This window comes from Desmodus rotundus, chromosome 1, assembly GCF_022682495.2.
Source record: "Desmodus rotundus isolate HL8 chromosome 1, HLdesRot8A.1, whole genome shotgun sequence".
NCBI classification, from domain to species: domain Eukaryota; kingdom Metazoa; phylum Chordata; class Mammalia; order Chiroptera; family Phyllostomidae; genus Desmodus; species Desmodus rotundus.
In genome coordinates, this window is record NC_071387.1 from 31554487 (window position 1) to 31574352 (window position 19866).

Below are 19866 nucleotides of genomic sequence, written 5' to 3' on the forward strand. Positions count from 1 at the left end.
CCTGGACACAGTATTCACAGCCCGGATCCTCTGCCCAAAGGGAAACAAAAGGGACTGCCTGTGTTCCCATGGCTGTGGCCAGCACCTTCATACCGGGGCTTCACCCTCAGAATCCTCATTATATCCCAGGGTAAGGCTTCTACACAGAGCACAGCCCTGCTTGCTTCTGGGAATAGGGGTATAGGGATATAGGAGTTGTGCCACCTGGATCTCGGGGGCCAAGTGGACATACCTGTACAGGAGGCACAGGGCTGGGATATCTGTGGTGTTGGATTGAAAGGAAAAGCAAGGGACAGTGGTCGCTGGGCCTGCCACAAAGCTTCGTGTTGTCTTCTCCATGGTAACAGGGTAACAGCAGAGGGGAAGGGTTGAAAACCCAGAGAACTGAGATATGCCTGCTCCAAATACATACACAGTTGAGTCCAGAAAAGATCAGTGCTTCAGAGGTCTCTGCTTCTGTCTCTGGGGACGGTGGGGCAGGGGGGTTGTAGAGGTGAGTGGGTGAGTCCTGTGCTACAGGTATACCGGACACTGCCCACTACTTCGGTTCAGCATGGGCCAGACCTATGGGCACATGACCGGTCAGCTACTTCGAGGAGCTCCTGGCCTAGCCTGGCCCCCTGCTCGTCGCATTCTCCTGCCTCCCATTCAGCCTCCAAGATCTCCCGAGGTCCCCAGGGGAAGCCCGGCTGTCAGGCGTGGGCATAAAAGGCTCAGTTCCAGCATGATCCCTGGGTACACAGGTATGTACCCAATTATGAACAGATGCCCATCCCAGAACATGTGTCCCAAACACTAACAGAAACCTTTCTTGCCCCCTGCCCGCCTAGGTTTTGTCCCCCAGGCACAGTTCATCTTTGCCAAGAACTGCAGCCAGGTCTGGGCTGAGGCTCTGAATGATTTTACCCATTGGTGTGGGGAGCAAGGGGAGCAGGAGCTACCAAAGGAGGTCAAGGGAGAAGACGTGGAAAAAGACCAAGAGCCACAGCCTAAGTCACAGCTGGAGGAGGAGGAGCCAGAGCTGGGGCAGGAGGTGGGACAAGTAAGACTGAGAAGGCTGGGGGTGGGGCAACAAGGCAGTATGGCAGGAGTGGGGAGCCTCACCTCTGTGTAGGCTGGGGAGGCGGGCTTAACTGCCAGACCCACCTCCCTGGGGGCTTGTGTTAGAGCACAGGGCTGAATTTGATAGCCTACTTTTCTTTTGTCAACTTCCCTCACAAGGCTTCCCCCTATTCCATGGATGACAGAGATCCTCACAAGTTCTTCATGTCAGGTGAGGGGAGGTAGGTAATGACCAGAGGTGTGGGGAGGCCCCCAGGAGGTCCTGACTCAGTGTCCACATCCCTCAGGTTTTACTGGTTATGTGCCCCGAGCCCGCTTCCTCTTCGGCTCCAGCTTTCCTGTGCTCACCAACCAGGCACTGCAGGAATTTGGACAGATGTACTCACAGGGCAAACCCCAGATGGGACTCAAACATCTCCCCGCACTTTCAAGGACCTATCCTCAGAACCTGGGCCTTTTACCTAACTATGGGGGCTACGTGCCAGGTGAGGATGGCCCCCGAGGGAGGCTTTTGGGACTGGGTTTTGTTTGTGTGTGTGTGTGTGTGTGTGTGTGTGTGTGTGTGTGTGTGTGTACGTGGTGGGTGGAGGTAGTTTGGGGGTTGGAAATAATAAATATGGGGGACCTTGGATCATGTAGTTCCGCTTTAGCATTGGGCAGAAAAGTAGACTGAGGTGGCTCACAGTGGGGAATTAGGACCGGGTTTTGGAGGGTAGCTTGGAGAGCATCATCAAAAGGCTGAGAAATACGTGTCTTTTCCATGCCACTGGCTACAAGTGATAGACTTTCTTGGCCACACAGGGTATAAGTTCCAGTTTGGCCGCACATATGGGCATCTCACCCATGATGCTCTGGGCCTTAGCACCTTCCAGAAGCAGGTCGTGGCGTAGGTACCAGGACTGCGAGTTCTCTCTTACCTTTTCATCTTTCCCAGCCATCCTTTGGAGGAGAGAGAGATGGGCTGGAGGGTGGGGGGAGGCACAAAGAGAAAATGGTTTGGAGGCCAAGCACCTTTTTTATTAATAGGTGTAATAAATAAATAAATAAATACATAAACAGAAGCCTGGGCTCCTCTTCCCTCCTCTGACCGCCAGGCATTGGCCGCAGCCTATTTACATCTGGGAACTTAGGGATCTGCCCCTGGACTACCACCCACTGTCATCACTGCTTGGCCTAGGGGGCCCTGCACCCACAGGAAGGCCAGCCCAGATGGGCCGGGGAAATGCTGGCAGCCCAGTGCTGCATCCCTTCCCTGGGCAGAGGTCTAGACGAGGTCACTGGCACAGTTAAGGGGGAGTAATTAATACTGAGCACAGGGATAAGTGGCCCAGCTCTCAGTCTGCTCTCTGTAGCCAAGCCCGAGGGCTTGGGAAGGGCTCTCAGGCTCTGAGTCTGGGGATTATGAGGGTCCCTGAGGCCACCAGCATGCACAGGGCCTCAGTTTTGGCTGCTTCCAGGAGTTGAACTTGGAGTTGGGGTCAAGGTCACGTAGGCCAGAGGCACCAGGCCAGTGTCAGGGCCATGACTACAACGCAGCCAGTCTCCTCCGGCTGGCCCCAGCACTCGAAGGATATCTCCCTTGTGGAAGCTCAGCTGTCCAGGGCCTGTGGCCAGATGGTGGCACAGTGCCTTTACTTCGCTGGGAAAACAACAAATGGAGGTCAGAGAGACCCCACCCAAAGCCAGCCCCAGCCCCCAATCCTTCTATCTCCCAGGGCTCACCATGGAGGCTTGGAGGGCAGGGCTGGAGAATGTGGCTCCTGCAGGCTGTCCCTGGGCTCCGGTTCCCGGCGGACACCCACCGTCTGTGCTACCAGTTGGAACACGGACTTGTCCAGACTCAGCCAGTCAGATGGGAGCCTAGGGGATGGCAGTCGGGGCTCTGTCTGTGCCCTGGCTAGGATCAGGCTCCCCCACTCCCTCTGCTTATACCACGGGCTACCTCTTACCTGTTTGTGGGCCGGGCTTCCCGCTGAGGCTTTCGGGACCCAAAGAGGTATCCCCACTTGACGCCCCCAGGTGAAGGCCCTGAGGCTCCTTCCTCACTTTCTGGTGCAGGGGCAGCAGACCCCTCTCTCTCCCGACTGCGCCTCAGCTCAGCCAACACAGAATCAGGGGGGCTCCCCATCCAGAAGGGCCACCCCCTGTCCCGGCCAAGGGTCTCCTCAGGAGCAGGACAGGCCTCAGCTCCCTCTACTACTCCCTCTCGGGGGGGTGGCCCCCCACCTCCTGCCCCTTTCTTTTTCTCGCTGCTACTGCTGCTACTGCAGCTGTTGTTGCCACCACGGGGGAACCTAGAACCCTCAGTGGAGCCATCGATATAGACCTGGGAGCTCTGCATGAGCTGGTACCACCAGCCGGCCTGCCCACCTCGGGCCCTGCCACGCCCTGAGCCCCCAGCTGCCTCTGCCACCTCTCCTGTCTCCTCCTCTTCCTCCTCATCTTCTCCACCTTCTGGGGCGCCCACACCCTTCACCCGCTCCCCTTGGGCTGCCCTGTCCATGTCTCCAGGGCCCTCCTGGCCCCGGGCCCGGGCCAACTGCAGTGTTGAGTGGGCGGACAGCAGCAGGTCCTGGGACACCCGCAGCAGCTCCTTGTGCTGCCGCTGCTGCTGCCCACTTTGCAGCAGCCGGTGCTGGAACAGTAAGTCGAGGCTGAAGGGCAGCAGGGCCAGGGGCTGTAGCAGCAGCAGCAGCTCCTCAAAGAGGCCAGGGCACACGGTGTGTGCTGCGCTCAGGAAGCCCCAAGGCTGGTAGTGGGTCTGGATGATGTCTAGGGGAGAAAGAGAGAGGGACTGAGCCACACGGAGGAACAGCCTGGCCTGGGTGGGCCTCTGAAAGGTAACCTGGGCAGAGTCATGGCGCTGTGCCACACGGGCTGTGGACTGTGCGTTTAGAGGTACTGCAGCTGTAAACAACTCCTGAAGTTGTGTGGTGCATTAACTCCACAACCTGAAGACAGTGTTGGGCTTCCTGGCACCCTGACTTCCCGACTACCCTGCCGACTGCCAGGCTCTAACACAGCAGAAGCTGGGGAAGGACTTGGGAAGGAGCCCAAGCTTTGAGGATGAAAGCTTGTGTAGTTCCTCTCGCCACCTTTTAGCAGCTGAAAAGATAGCTGTGCCTCCCTCTTTTGAGCCTCTGAGGTCTGGCCTATGTTGAGTTCGTAAAACAAGGCAGGCTTCTGGGCATTACCTTCATGGTTATAGAGGTGATTGAACCAGAACTCCAGGGACCGGATGCTGTAGGGAGATAGGTGAAAAGAGTTGAGTCTTACGTGGACATAGCCAGATATGGTACAAAGGAGACGGACACATAGGGCAGACACAGGGCTGACCACAGGTGAGCGTCTCCCTTCTCCCTGCTATGGGAGGGATGCTGCCCAGTTCATTTCATGTCATATAGGTCTGGACAGTCAGTGGGGATGCAGGGAGGGGGTGAACATGTGATTCACAAACCAACCACTCCCTCCTAGAATGAGTCATCTTGCACAAGGCCCAGGAAGTCAGGGCAGCTACTGAGTACAGAGCCAAAGGGAATAACCTGGGCCATACTTGAGAAAGAATACTATGACGTGGGTCCCAAGGAGGACTTAGGGTGAAGCAAGATTTGGAAGCAGTGCTGGAATTGAGAGGATCAGGGTTTACAATATCCAGAGACACTGAGAACCAGATCCATTTCCAAATAAGCCAGACTGTGGATGTGTCAACGCAGAAGACCATGTTGGTGTTAGTGCCAGAGGGTCGTGGGTGTGGTGAGACCAGTGACCTACAGAGAGGGGCTGTAGCTCGGTGGGGGGGAAGTGGGCCTGGGCTCTGGCCACAGAGCCCACAGATCCCCTCCGCCTTAGTCTAGGGAGTTGCTTCCTCAGAGGCAGCAGAGCCCAGGGGAGAGGGCCGGGGGCTTGTGGATCTTGGCGCACTACTACACACTCACTTGAGCAGGCCAAGGATGAAGGCATTGAAGCGCATGGTGTGACTGGTGAGCTCTGGGAACTGGCTGACTTTGTTGTAGAGGCCATGCAGGACCTTGGTAGATGGGCCTGGGAGGAAGCCAGAGTTGAAAGTCATACGCTCAATCTCTGGAACCCTAAATTCACCCTGGAGTCCCCAACTTGCACTCAGGACTTACCTAGCTGTGTAGAAGCCTCAACCACACTCCATGGCATGTTCTTACGTTGTCCGATGATGACGTCTAGCACAAAGGCCTTGAGCCCGTCCTCCAGCACAGCCCGGACCGCAGGGCACAAGTACTTCAGAACCAGGTGGCCTACATTAGGGCTAACGGAACTGTTCCCCAGCTTTGCCTATGGACGCAGTAGGGAAGTACAGGGAATCATTTGAAGTCCAACCCTGGTCCTCTTCGATGCTCTTAGCCCTGCTGGTGCTTCTGCTGGGGTCCCCATCCCTAGGTATCAATTCTAGGTTCTAGATGCAAGAGAGCAAGGGAAGGTGGCAGCACAGGGAAGGTGAGGGTCAGCAGGGCAGAGCTCAGCTCTCCACGGTTTCTCGCTTACCTTCACCCCGGGATCCCGGCTTGTGCCAAAATGGGCCACAATGAGATCCACTGCAGTGTTAACAGCTTTCACCAGCCCTGAAAGCAAGAGTTTGATGTGACACGTCTCTGGGCAACTCAGCTGGGACTGAGCCTCCAGGGGAGAGGGAAGGGCTTCCATACATACACACTCTCTCCATCCCTGCACTGGGTCTCATCAAGGTACCAGGACCTGGCCGCTTCCTAGTTTTGCCCAGTTCTCAAGCCCCTGTTTTCACCTCCCAGCCTGGACCACTTCAGTGATTCCATCGTCGAGACCCTCCAAGTTCCTTGCCCTCTTACTCCACTCCTGGATCAATTTATTGTCTTTTCCACTCTGAGACACCAGGCCACTGGCTACTGGATAAAGGCCAGGGCCACTCACACCGGTGACCGACAAGGGCACTTCTTTGAAAGTGTGCCTTATGGCACCCTCAGCTAGGCTTCCAAGTTGCCATGCCAAATCTTTACCCCTCTTCTCAAGTCCTTGGTTTTACTTCACACAGAGAGCAGAGGCCACTGGTCATACATTCCTTCAACTTCCCTCTCCATCCAAAAGACTTAAGTATATCACCTCTCTCCTCCCTCCCTCTGACCTGTTCCCTCTCACTCCCTTTCCATTTTGGAGGAAGGTGGCTCTTCCCCTTCTTACCCAAGGTTCTTCCCTCTCCCTAAACTCTGAATTTCCCACTCTGCCTCTGAAAGGGATTTTAGCTTCAACTTTCTTCCTTCTAATAGGCTCCTTTCCCTTCAGTCCATAATTATACTCAGTATTTTCCCATTCTCTCACTGAAACTGCTCTCTTGTGGTCCCTAATTTGCTAAACAGAGTGATTCCTTGTCAGTCTGTATCTTATTAGAAGTTACCATCGCGTTTACCCAAGTAGCCAGGTCCTGTAGCAACTGAATTCCCCATGAGGGCATGTGGTCATTTAGTTATGACATGCAGTCTCCCTCACCGTACTCAGCTCCCGGAGGGAAGGGACTAAAGCCTGACTCCAAAGCATCTGATAAATGACCCTTGCTCACCTGCACATTCGCAGTACACAGTACGCAGTACACAGACTTCTCGCCCTGATGCCTGTGCTAATTCTTTCCTGGCACTTGAAATTCTAAGACAGGGAAACACCTGGAGGGTCAGGTAGCAGGGCAATAGGCACAAATAGGTAGTGACAACAGAATTCCTGGCCTGGGCTGGGGGCTGTATCTACCTTTTTTCTGAAGCAGGTCAATGGAAATGGCTTCGGAGTTGCCATCTGGGGACAGACAAAACTCAGCAGGTGGTTTCTCAGTCAAGGAGAAAGGGTCTTGGAAGTCAGGGCAGGTCAGTGGTAATGGCTTCACTATTTGACCTGGAAAGAAGAGGAGGACATCAATCCCAAACAGCCCTCTCTCTAAGAGCTGCAGCTCAGTTCTGCACCTTATTCCCTCTGAGCTACTTTCCTTTGAGACCGACCCCTTCTCTAGCCCTTCCCAGCTACTGCAGAGCCTGTCCTGGGTGTGCTGGGGACCTGGACCACACACCGTTCAGCCGGCAGTTCAGGTGGCCGGCGGCACTGAGGGAGCCAGGGAACTCAAAGATGGGGTTCCTTCGGGCCAGCCGAGCATCCTGCGGCCTTCGGTCTAGGCTCCCTGACAAACCAGGGGGCCCTAGTGGGTTCTTCCTCCTGTATTCCCGCCACTTGAGTGCTTGAGGGGATAGGTGGTTGGCTGAAAGCAGAAGAGATTAGCAGAAGAGACAGGCAAGAATTACCAGGAGATAGCATTTCATATCCACCCAGTGGGCCCACATAAAACATGAGAATTAGGGTCTTATCCACAGATGCTGTAAATATTTTGACCTCGGACCCCAGGCTGGAGTATAAGAAACCATTCAAAGGCAGGGGGACGGGGTTCAAAGTGTTCGGGGGCAGGCCGTGAAGCTCATACCGTTACTAGGCCTGGAGGCCATGTTGCCTTCACCACCTCCTCGGACCAGGCTCTCTGCTCGACTGAGGCTAGATCTCCAGGAGCCCAGAGGAGGCAAGCTTCCTGTTCCATGGAGTCGGTACTCGGCCAAGGTCGGTATCTTCTGATCCTCCTTCTGTGGCTGCTGGGAGGTGGCAGGCTGGACAGCAGGACAGGAGAGACTCCATGGGGGTGGGCTTTCTGTGGCTGTGGGCTGCTCAGGGGGAGGAGAGCACGAAGTGGAAGCAGAAGAGTCGGTGCTGATCCCAAAGGGGCCAGCACTACGGATAGGGGAGTAGCTGCCCAGAGGTGATGGTCGTGAGGTTTCTGGCTCAGGCCCAGCTTTCCTGGCACCTCTGTTGGTGGATGCTTGTGACTCCCTGGAAGGGGCTGGGGCTGGGACTTGAGCAGTGGGGGCAGCCAGTGGGGCAGGCTGCTGTGCACGGCTGCAGCCCGAGAGGCTGTAGAGCTGGGAAAGGCTGTGGAGGGCCCGGGCCTTGGACAACTGCTTGGGGAAGTGGTGCTGGAACACGAAGGGCTGGATGGGCAGCGTTGTTGGCCTCTGCTCCTTGCTGTAGCGAAGGACCGGTCGGCTCTCAGCACCACCTCCTGTAGCAACAGGGATGGAAAAGGAATCAGATGGACAGACACTGAAACCACATGAGAGGAAGTGCAGAAGCGGACAGGAGATGATGCTTACTGGGAGAGGGGCAAGGGATGGGCAGGACCTGGGTTGTCAGAATTAAATGGGATAGCGGTCATCCAAGCCTGTGGAATATGACACTGCTCCCCTCTTCTTTTGTAAAACTTTTTATATTGTTTTTATGATACTGAACTGTCTTGCATTCTTGGCTGTTTACCTGTTCTTCATTTTCTTGACTTCAAAGGTGGGTGTATCTTAAGGCTCAATTCTTGTATCTCACTTCACACATTTCCTCCTACATTATTCAAGTTCAGATACTCATACAGATGACTCCTGAACCCATAGCTTTAGCCCTGGCCTTCCTTTTGCTCTTTAGATCATTCTGCTTTAGGGTTTTGCTTTCATACAAAATTTGCTATTTTAAAACAGCTTATCTATCACCGCTCTCCTGATGACTTCCATTTCTGTCAGTGGCAGAGCCACCAGTCTTCTGTTTCTAAGACCTAAGAACTTGGAGTCACAGTCACAGATGTTCTGGGTCAAGATTTACTTCCAGCTTTCACTCATCACCCCCTATCCGCATCCAAGCGGGTATGTTTCATTCTTGAGCACGTCTAACTGAACTAACCTATTTCTTGACTTGCAGCCAGAATCACCCTTCTGTCACCCCAGCCCACTCTTCCATGATCCAGGCATGGGAGTCTCAGAGTCCACATGTGCTCCCTCTACACATATGTGTGCTCCCCAAGAGTGGTCCTCTCCTATTCTTTCAGACAACCTTCAGGTCAATGCCCCTCAAAACATGGGGCTCAGAACTAAACACAAAACTCAGGGTCACTTGGTCTTTCGCATATGGGTTGTGCTTCTAATAAAAAGCTGTGCATACTGTAAGTATCTGAATGAACACAAGGTGGCGCTGTAAGCAGACACACAGCCTAAAACCCGGGGTGTGGTTCACTAGCGCAAATCTGGCTCAACAACTCATCCAGGCAGGAATTACATCCTTACTTGACAGCTCAGAATATTGAAAATTCAGAGAGATTAAGTCCTTTGCCCAAGGCTGCACAACTAGGAAGTGGCAGAACTAAAATTCTGCCTAAGCCAGAGTCTGACTTTGGGGCTAATGTTCTTTTCACCACATCACACTGCTCACGAAATGGTATCAGGCTGGGTTTCCCCACCCCTCATCTCTCCCCATTAACGTTCGGCAGTGAGCCTTAAGGGGATGTGACCACAACCCTGTTAGGGAGGTGTTTCAGAATCATTCTCAGAGGACCTTTCCAATACCCACCTGTCATCCCCAGTCAGTGCTTGGGGAGTAACCTTTGTCATTCTCCCTTGCCCACTAGGCTCCAGCCATACTTCCTACAGTCCTTAACATGCCAAGTTTATTAACATCGTGGGGCCTTTGCACCTGCTCTTCCTTCTGCCTGAAATTTTCTCAGCATTCAGGCATCAGCTCAAACACCACCTCCTCTGCAAGACCCTCTCTGACCACGCCAGCCCTTTCCGCAAGTCACACTCCATCTCCTTACCCTGTTGTATTTTATTTTAGCATTTTTCATTGTCAGAAGTGATCTTACCTGTTTATTGTCTGTAACTTCTCATAAGGGCTCCAAAAACCAAGGTTTTAAAAACTGTTCACTGCTGTATACCCAGTGCCCAGAACACAGCCCGGTACACAGCAGGTACTGAATACAGATTTGTTAAGTGAATGAATCCCCACTGAACCTTTGGTTAAGGCTGGCCTCACCGCATCCACAGTCTTATCAGCTTGCTTCCTAAAACACCAATCTCCTGTGGCCCGCAGCCTAGTCTTCTCTCTGCTTGAACTCCCACACCTGCCCTCCTCACCCGACACCACTCCTCCCACCCCAGTCCCATCTTTAAGCTCACTGCTTTTCCTGCTGGGAGTGTCTTCTTCTTTTCCACTTCTTTAAGTATCAAGTTTCAAGGCTGAGTTGACCCTGGTTATCAGATTAGGTTCTCCCAACCCGAGCTTTATTACTTACACCCCCTATATAAAGTACGTTTGAATTAAGATGATTTATTCCTACTCTTTTATAAATCTTCCTGCTCAGTTCCCAGGATAGGGTTTGAGGCAGAGGGACAAGATGGGGGAAGGGGGAGGCGGGGGCTACTGTGGGCTGTGCACCTCAGTTCTACCCTCGGGGAATACACAGAGGAAGTTTACTCACTTGTCTACGTGACAGCCCTTAAAAAAATTGGAGACAGAGGCCACATTCACCTGAGTCTGCTCCTCTGTAGGCGATACAGCCCCAAGTCCCTCAATTTCTTCTTAAAATGGAGGGCCCAGAACTTCCAGGTGAGCACCAACTGGGGGTGGGAGGGGTGGGGAGGAGGTGCTATCAACTCCTCCCTTCTGAAGTCGGTGAATAAATCCAGTCATGGTAACTTTTTGAAACAGCCCTCTAAAACTGATGACTCATTCTGAGTTTGCAGGCAGTGCAATATCCCAAATAACTCACATACAGCTCGTACACCAAACTGCACATTGGTCCCTGTTTTATCAGTTCTTTCCAGATTCGGTAATATCCTTCTGAACCTAGATTCTGCTCTCAGGATCTCAGAGAGATCTCAGCCTCTTTCGTTATTCATGAATTCATTGAACTGTCACTCACTTTTCAATTAAAAAAAACCTTTTTAAAGAAACAGAATCAAGAGAAGTGCCCTGTGGTAGGTCACTGGAGACTTATGGAACAGGACACCATCTTGATATGAAGTCTTATCTAATGGAAAAACATTTTAATGCCTCTCCTCCCACCTCTGACCAGGATTGTTCTTGCCCTCAGGATGCCAGCCACAGGGTCCCCTGTGCCCAGACACCCACCAGACAGTGCAGTCTGAGATGGGAGTGGGTTCCTAAGGACCCCGCTGTTTCCGACCTCCCTCTTCTATCCCCTTCCCCAAAGGCAGCTCCTCTGTGGGTGTTTAGGAGTGTGAAATCTTTTGCTGGCCTATTTCTCTCTAATGGCAGAGATAATATTATTTATGTTTTTTTAACTCCTTTCCTTTGATAACCAGATAAGCCAAGAAACCCAACCTAAGGCCACAGCACAGCAAATTCCCCTTTATCTCCCTTTCTCCTGCTTTATCTCCCCCTTCCTTCCATACCCTCTGAGACCTTGCTTCTGTCCTTAGCTTTTAAGATTATCAGCCTTACTCTCAGGGGTTTCTCTTCAGAACTCATTTGGTTGAACCTAACTCTTTTTTTTAAACTTTCTCTTCCTTTGGTTCTGTGACTTCACTCTTGTGGTTTTCCTCCAATTTTCCTGCCTGATTCTTTTTAGTCTCCTTCGAGGGTTGCTCTGCCCACCCTTAAATCATTATATCCCCAGGGCTCTGTCCTTGTTCCCTTTATAGCCCCATGCGTTCTTGCTGGGTACTCTCATCCATCCATAGCTTCGACCACCACTTTCACCCCGATGACTCTCCCATCATGCTGTGTCCTGACCTCCAGGAGTCCTTTTCCATCTACCCTCAACCAAGAAACCAGTGACCTTTCTAATATGCAAATCAGAACAGGCTAAGCTGTTGTAAACAAACAAACAGACAGAAAAGCCACTTCCCTGATTAAAATCCTTCAGTGGTTCCATCCACATTCCACTGCGGCTATACCCAATTATTTGTAGTTTCTGCACACTATCAAGTCATTCTGTGCCTTTGTGGTTTTCAGACTCTATGAGCCTCGAATGTTCTTCTTACAAGTCCCCACAAAGCCAGTTCCTTATTGTCTTTCTAGACTGCGCCTGAGTGTGAACTGTGCAGCAGTCCTTCTCCCACATCTCAGTCTGACGTAGACGTCCCTTGCATAGACCAGTGCGGTTCACTTTCCTGTTTCCGTCCTTGGTCGGATTCCGTGGGGGCAGAGATTGTCCCTCTCGTCTTTCTATAACCAGCACCCACTTAACATAGAGCCTTTATAAAATAACTACTTAAATATTATAAAATAAATAGGGAAAGAGCTGGCCTCAGTGGTCTAAAGGTCAAGTGTCAGGTGCCAGGCTCTGTGAAGAGTGGCTATGAGCACTGATCACAGAGTGAACTTCACCGACGCCCAGTGGGGTTTGCCTGTTGGACACATCCCTTGGCTCTTAGATAAAACCCTTAAGCACTGCCAATTCCTAAATGTCCAAAACTAAACTCATGCCTCATCCCTCTTCCAGGAAATCGAATTCTGTGTTTGCAGTCCCTAATCACGTATCATCATCTTTCCAGTTCTCCAGGCTTAGAATCACAATCTTCTGAGTGCTTCCTTTACTAATACGTCAGGCTGTAAGTCCTGTTGATTTTATTTCCTCTGTGCCTTTCTTTTAAATCCTTCAACCTCCTTCTCCCCTTTACAACTGTAGGACATGCCCTGGGCTGGAAAGACGATAGGCTGAGGACCCTCTAGTGGTATGGATGGGGTGGCTGACAGGGCCCTATCTCTGAGGAGGCCATGCATATATTCTGGCATTCTCCAGCCTCTAGGTTCCTTACCGTCAGCTCTAGCTCTTGCATCCCTCTGGGTATGGCTGTTGGCTGGACTCCCTGGGAGAGCAGGCCCTGGATCCATCAGCTGCATCAGGGGGCCTTGCCCAGGAGCTCTTAGGATAGCAGGTGACATCTCACTGGACTGGAGTCCCTGACAGACCTGGGTGGACCAGGGCTCTGGGCCAACTAAGTCCATGTCTGGCCCCAAGGGCATGGGTGGTAGGCTATGGCTACAGTGAGTACCCTCATCTAGTGGGCCCTCCCTGTCTTGTTGGGCTTCTTGAATGGGAGAGAACTCCTGGGAGGAGTCCCCAACGCTCACTCGAAGTGGGGGGGAGCCAGAGCCTGCAGCTTTCTTCCGTCCCTTGGCGAGCTCAGCAAAGGAGGTGACCCGCCTAGGTGGGGAGCTAGGCCCAGCCAGAGCTGTAGGGCCCTCACTCAGGCGCACTGGGCAACTCAACATGCGTTCCAGTGAGCCCAGGCGGGCAGGAGGGCTGCGCTCCAGGCTGCGATCATAGCTTCGAGAGCGCTGACGTCCAGTGCTAAGGTTGGGGGGTGAAGTGTTAGTATACACTTGCCCCTCAATCACGGTGGGATCCACAGGAGCTGCAGCTTCCACAGAGGAACTCACTACTTCTTGTTTCTCTGGTTGGACTTCTGGCTTCCGGAATAGGTAATACTCAGAGGGCTGGCTGGGGCCAGGGTCTGGGCCAGAGGCAGGTACAGGACTTATCTTGGTGTGCTCCTCAGAGCAGCTGGTGATGGAAGAGCCAGCAGGGCTTGGGGATGATTGGGAGGACAGGTCACAGGTGACAAGTTTATAGTAATTCTGTGTGGCCACAACAAGACGGGCCTGGCTCTGGAAGCAGGCTGTGAGGTCAGCCACAGCTGGGCAGGGCTCACAGTGTGGGCGGTAGGAGTTACAGTTGGCATCGAGCTCAGGAGATGAGGCATGAGGACAACCATAGCCCCCTTCTCTTCCTCCACTATCAGGGTGGTGGGACTCACAAGACATCTTAGACTCAGCTGGGGAGGGCTGAAGGTCCAGGTAGAAGGCGCCAGGGTCTGAGTGGCTGCAGAAGGAAGAGTCGCTGCAGGACTGTGGCGCAGAGTTGAGATTGGCACGGGAGGTGCCGTGCATCTTGTTGTAGAGGGTGCTGAAGGTAACCAGCACGCCATCGGAGCTGTTGCAGGAGGAGTCACTCACATAGCCCATGGACTGGTCAGCCGCCTCAGACTGACTGGACGTGCTGCTGCAGCGGCAGTGCTGGGGTCCTGAGCCTGAGCACCCTGGGTTCCTGGGGGATTCATCTGAGCTGAGCTTCCATTCCTGGTCAAAGGAAAAGCCGGAGGTATCACTGGCTCCACCTCCACTGCCACTCCCACCAGGTCCCCCACACTCATCTAGCTCCATGGTCTCTGTCTCCAGCTCTGGCTGGCAGCAGTGGTTCGTGCTGCACTGCTGGGTATCCAAGGTGGTCACTGGCTCCTGTTCCTGCCCCTCCACCACTCCGGCCCGACTCCGTGTTGCTCCCCATGGCCTGCCCACTCCGGGGCCAGGTGGTGGCAGCGGGAAAGAGGATAGGTGGAAGGTGGGCTGGCCAGCTCCATGCAGATGGAAGGACTGCTGGGTGGCACTATCACCGATGCTGTCATCATGTAAGTCACCAAGTCCTGGCTCAGCCACACCCTCCTGCAACAAGAAGGGATTATGCCGTTTAGGAGCCCCAGGGCCTCTTCCATCTGGACCCCTACTCTTGGTGTTGCTGTCTGCAGACCGCACAGACACCCCTGGGGCAGAGTGCAGACTGTTGTACAGCAGGGAGTCAGCTTGTCCTAGGTCTTGATCAGGTTGGGTTTTGCCCAGCTCGGGTGGGCAGAAGGGATTGGGTCTTGTGCCCCCACTACCTCCACTTGCCCCTCCACAGCACTGCCTGTCTGGGACTTGACAGTGCACCAGGGGGATGTGGTGAACGATGAGGGTCTCTCCAGTCAGCTTTGGGGGACTATCCATTCTGGAAAGTTCGAACAAGGGCATCAACAGCACCAGACACTGCCCCCGGAGCCCAATGGGGCAGAACACATTTCATCAGGAGAGCTTGGCACCTGGAGAGAGAGGGAAAGAAAGGGAAGCTAATGTCACTTCCCTGGAAGTCCGGGACATGCCCTTCCTCATATAATTTGCAGATGGAGAAGAGCCCAAGAGGAGAAAAGACTCAGAGTCAAGATGGAGCTTGATAACATAGCCCGACAGGACAGGGGTATCCCAACACACGTTCTGCATCACACTGGTCCAGCTCTTGAGTTCCCGCTTCATGTTAAGTTTGCCATGCATCCAATTGTGACAAAAGGCTGTACCCCGCTTTTTAAAATTCTCACCCAAGGATATGTTTATTGATTTTAGACAGAGAGAAAGGGAGGGGAGGTGAAGAGATAAAGAGAGAGAGAGAGAAACATAAATGTGAGAGAAAACATTGATCAGTTGCCTCCCATATGTCCCCTGACTGCGAATCAAACCCGCAACCTTTCAGTGGCAGGGCTGTCCAACTTGTGGCTCATAGGCCGTATGCGGCTCAGGATGGCTGTGAATGCGGCCCAAGACAAAATCGTAAATTACTTAAAACATTATGAGATTTTTTTTGTGATTATGTGTCACAATGTATTTAATGTGCAGCCCAAGACAACTCTTATTCTTCCAGTGTGGCCCAGCGATGCCAAAAGGTTGGACACCCCTGGACAGGATGATGTTCCAACCCACTGAGCCACATGGCCAGGGCCTAGACCCCTTTAATGCCACGTATGAAGATCTGGAGATCTCAGAGACAGTGTTTTCTTCTCTTTCAAGGACACAGTTCTTAGCAGTAAACAATGACTAATCCTCAGTACAAAAAAGCATGAATAGTGACATAATTAAGAAAACACCACTAGGGTGTTTGATATGGTGCCAGGCACCAAGGGGATACAGAGGTGCCTTGGACACAGCTGCAGCACAGAAGTTTACAGATGAGGAGACAATCACAAATTCTATATCATGTCCTTATAACAATAAGCTATAATTTTGCAAGAAAAGGATCTTTTAAGTATACTATATCATTGGACTCCTATGTCATCTCAGACTCCTTCTCTCCTCCTCTCAGCCCCAGAATACTTGTCCCTCTTTGATGACTGTGGGCTAAGAATCCTCACTCTCCCTACTACTGTACTAGAGCTTCTTGAATGCAGAGACCGAGGTGGGCATTAGAGTGATTGCAAGAATGGCTGATGCCAACCTCTTCCTTCTCATTGGAAGTGGGGCCTATTTTTACTTCCTTTCTATCACTCCAGCAAAATATCGCATAAGGCCTGGCAAACATAAGAGGCATAATACATTTTTAATATTTGTTTAGCTTAGGGTACAGATCTTCTGAAGTATGCAAATTCTGCTTCATTTTAGCCTAGAACATTCACTACAGGGGCATTCTAGAAAGTCTTCTCTTCCCAGTTTTAATTTTGATACGTTAAGGTAAAGTTCAAGGTCTCCTGGCTCCCATTTCACAGAGTCCATCCTGAGCTCCTCTGGTCTCTTTGCCAGACTGTGGCAGAATGGCCTCTTCAAATTCTAGTCTCCTGTGACCAAGATCACATCCTAACAGTCTTTACTTGTGCAGACTCCTCATATCCAATTTTTCCCAATTCATCCATCTGTCTTCCTTTCTTTTTTATTCCTGTCATTTTCCTTTCATCGACCATGAGTCTAAATCCCCCATTGCCTAAGTTCTCCATCACTTAAACTCCTAATACCACCAATTAAAAAAAATTTAACTCATTTAGATCATAAGATCACGGCTCTTCATGTAGAGTATAAGAAAGACATAGCCAAGTTCACTTCATGCTCAAGGCCATGAACAGGCAATACATAAAATAAAAAATTCAAATAGCTAATAAATATATGAGTGAGGGACACAGTCTTAAAATATAACTATATGCCCTGACTGGTATGGCTCAATGGGTTGGCCATTGTCCCACAAACCAAAAGGTTGCTGGTTCGATTTCTGTTCAGGACACATGCCTGGGTTGTGGGCCAGGACTCCAGTATGGGGAGTGCAGAGGCAACTGATCAATGTTTCTCTCCCTTTCTTTCTCCCTCCCTTCTCCTCACTCTAAAGATAAGTAAATGAAGTCTTAAAAAAAATAAAATAAAACTATGTGTGTTAAGTTAAATTACATTAAAATTCAAAAGCAAGTGTTAACCATCTCTCTTCTTCCTTTCCTTTCTGAGAGGAAGGCTCCTTTGTTGGATTTCCAAGCCTTTGCATGTTGATTGATGTAATGAGTAGATATGGAGAAAGGCAGAAGCTAGAGAGGCTAAACTGAGCTATCAGATTAAGAATTATAGAAGAAAACACGGGAGTAAATCTGTTATCTTGGATTCGGCAGTGGTTTCTTAGACACGACACCAAAAACGCAAGTGACAAATGAGAAAATAGGTAAAGTAAGATGAACTTTAAAAAAAAATCTTCACCCAAGGACATTTTTTCATTGCTTTTTAGAGAGAGAGGAAGGGAGGAGGGAGATAGAGAGAGAGAGAAACATCAATGTGAGAGAGAAACATGATTGGGTACATACCCAACCTGGGATTGAACCCACAACCTAGGTAGGTGCCTTGACTGAGGAATGAACCCTCCAACCAACTGAGCCACCCACACCTGCCGGGGAAGGTAAGGTGAACTTTATAAAAATTAAAAACTTTTGTGTCTCAAATGATACCATCAAGAAAGTGAAAAGACAGGGCTTCCAGCCAAGATGGAGGCATATGTAGATATGCTTTACTTCCTCACACAACCAAAAGAAGGATAAAAACCAATTTAAAAATAAAAAACAACCAGAACTGCCAGAAAATCAAACTGTATAGAAGTCCAACAACCAAGGAGTTAAAGAAGAAACATTCATTCAGACTGGTAAGAGGGGTGGAGACGGGCAGCTGGGGCAGAGAGAACGAATGGCAAGGTGGCGGCTGGTGCAGCGGGTGGTCCCACATTTGTGTGCAGATAAAGCGGGAGGAACAACTGGGGAGCGAGGCAGACCACACAACCCAGGGTTCCGGTGCGGGGAAATAAAGCCTCAAAACCTCTGATTGAAAACACCTGTGGGGGTTGAGGTGGCAGGAGAAACTCAGCCTCACAGGAGAGTTCGTTGGAGAGACCCACAGGGTCCTAGAATGTACACAAACCACCTCCACCCAGGAATCAGCACCAGAGGGTCCAATTTGCTTGTGGGTAGCAGGGGAGGTGACTGAAAGCAGGGCAAGAGCTGAGCAAGCAACATTGTTCCCTCGCTGACCCCATCTCCACATACAGCACCACAACCCAGAAGTGTGTTGCCCCGCCCTGGCAAATACCTAAGATTTCACCCCTTATGAAGTAACAGGTGCTCCAAGATAAAGAAATATGGCCCCAATGAAACAACAGATCAAAACTCCAGAAAAAGAACTAAGTGATGAGGAGATAGCCAACCTATCAGATGCACAGTTCAAACACCGGTAATCAGGATGCTCACAGAAATGATTGAGTATGGTTGCAAAACAGAGGAAGAAATGAATGCTATGCAAAGTGAAATAAGGAAAAATATACAGGGAACCAACAGTGAAGAGAAGAAAACCAGGACTCAAATCAATGATTAGGAACAAAAGGAAGAAATAAATATTCAACCAGAACAGAATAAAGAAACAAGAATTCAAAAAAAGGAGGAGAGGCTTAGGAACCTCCAGGACAACTTTAAACACTACAACATCCAAATCATAGGGATGCCAGTAGGTGAAGAGGAAGAGCAAGAAATTGAAAACGTATTTGAAAATATAATGAAGGAGAACTTCCCCAATCTGGCAAGGGAAATAGACATGCAAGTCCAGGAAGCTCAGAGGGTCCCAAACAAGTTGGATCTCAGGAGGAACACACCAAGACACATTGTAATTACATTACCCAAGATTAAAGATAAGGAGAGAATCTTAAAAGCAGCAAGAGAAAAGGAGACAGTTACCTACAAAGGAGTTCCCATAAGATTATCAGCTGATTTCTCAAAAGAAACCTTACAGGCAAGAAGGGGCTGGAAAGAAGCATTCCAAGTCATGAAAGGCAAGGACCTACATCCAAGATTACTCTATCCAGCAAAGGTATCATTTAGAATTGGAGGGAAGATAAAGTGCTTCCTAGATAAGGTAAAGTTAAAGGAGTTCATTATTACCAAGTCTTTACTATATGAAATGTTAAAGGGGCTTATCTAAGAAAAAGAAGATCAAAAATATGAGCAGTAAAATGACAACAAACTCACAACTATCAACAACTGAACCTAAACAAAAACAAAAACAAACGAAGCAAACTAGAACAGAAATGGAGATCACATGGAAGGTTATCAGTGGGGAGAGGAATGGGGAAAATAGGGGAAAAGGTACAAGGAATATGAAACATATTGGTAGGTACAAAATAGACAGGAGGAGGTTAAGAATAGTATAGGAAATGGAGAAGCCAAAGAACTTATATGTACGACCCATAGACATGAACTAAGTGGGCAGGGGGGTGGGTGGGGAATGCTGGAGGGAAGGGGGGGTACTGGGCAGAGGGGGATAAAGGGGAGAAAAATATGGGACAACAGTAATAGCATAATCAATAAAATATACTTAAAAAACAAAAAGTGAAAAGACAACCCACAGAATGGGAGAAAATATTTGCAAATCATATATCTGCTAAGAGAGTTCTGATCAGAAGTCTTACAATTTAACAATAAAAAGGTATATAACTCGATTAAAAGCTGGGAAAAAGAACTTGAATAGACATTTCTCCAAAGAAGACCTACAAATAGTCAATAAGCACATGGAAAGATGCTCAACAACATTAGTCATTAGAGAAATAAAAATCACAATGAGATGCCACTTTGCCCCACTACATTAGCTAAGATAAAAGATAATAACAAATGTTGGTGAGGATGTGGAGAAATCGGAACCCTCAAACATTGCTGGAGGCCATGTAAAATGGTGCTGATACTTCGGCAAAACAATCTGACAGTTCCTCAGAATGTTAAACATAAAGTTACCACGTGAGCCAGCAATTCTACTCCTAGGTATATACCCAAGGAAAGGAAAACATATTTTTACACAAAAGTTTGTATATGAATATTCATATCAGCATTATGCATAATAGCCAAAAAAGTGGGA

At 50.2% G+C, this 19866-nt stretch overlaps 2 protein-coding genes across 9 annotated transcripts in view; one reads left to right on the forward strand and one right to left on the reverse strand.

Annotated features, from left to right (window-relative positions):
* Positions 1-2102, forward strand: CIMIP2B (ciliary microtubule inner protein 2B). Of its 7 annotated transcripts, XM_053922907.2 has the most exons (7): positions 1-130; positions 520-743; positions 831-1042; positions 1077-1108; positions 1222-1273; positions 1418-1547; positions 1864-2087. In XM_053922907.2, the coding sequence occupies exons 1-7, from the start codon at positions 69-71 to the stop codon at positions 1950-1952; spliced, it is 801 nt and encodes a 266-aa protein (XP_053778882.1). In that variant the 5' UTR covers positions 1-68; the 3' UTR covers positions 1953-2087. The 7 variants fall into 7 exon arrangements, with proteins under 7 accessions (XP_053778882.1, XP_024415831.2, XP_053778877.1 ...); XM_024560063.4 differs by lacking the exon at positions 1077-1108 and having other exon boundaries at positions 1350-1547; positions 1864-2102; XM_053922902.2 differs by lacking the exon at positions 1077-1108 and having other exon boundaries at positions 831-1033; positions 1350-1547.
* Positions 2103-2326: 224 nt separating this feature from the next.
* Positions 2327-19866, reverse strand: part of RUSC2 (RUN and SH3 domain containing 2) — a 56688-nt gene continuing 39148 nt past the window's right edge. For both annotated transcript variants that reach the window (XM_045195179.3, XM_024560061.4), the window contains exons 2-12: positions 12687-14786; positions 7523-8149; positions 7118-7303; positions 6805-6945; positions 5578-5654; positions 5193-5367; positions 4998-5103; positions 4257-4303; positions 3012-3834; positions 2785-2922; positions 2327-2701 (exon numbers count right to left, since the gene is read on the reverse strand). In XM_045195179.3, coding sequence (XP_045051114.2) covers positions 2500-2701; positions 2785-2922; positions 3012-3834; positions 4257-4303; positions 4998-5103; positions 5193-5367; positions 5578-5654; positions 6805-6945; positions 7118-7303; positions 7523-8149; positions 12687-14718 — 4554 coding nt within the window. In that variant the 5' untranslated portion in view covers positions 14719-14786 and the 3' untranslated portion in view covers positions 2327-2499. The remainder of the gene's footprint in view (positions 2702-2784; positions 2923-3011; positions 3835-4256; positions 4304-4997; positions 5104-5192; positions 5368-5577; positions 5655-6804; positions 6946-7117; positions 7304-7522; positions 8150-12686; positions 14787-19866) is intronic.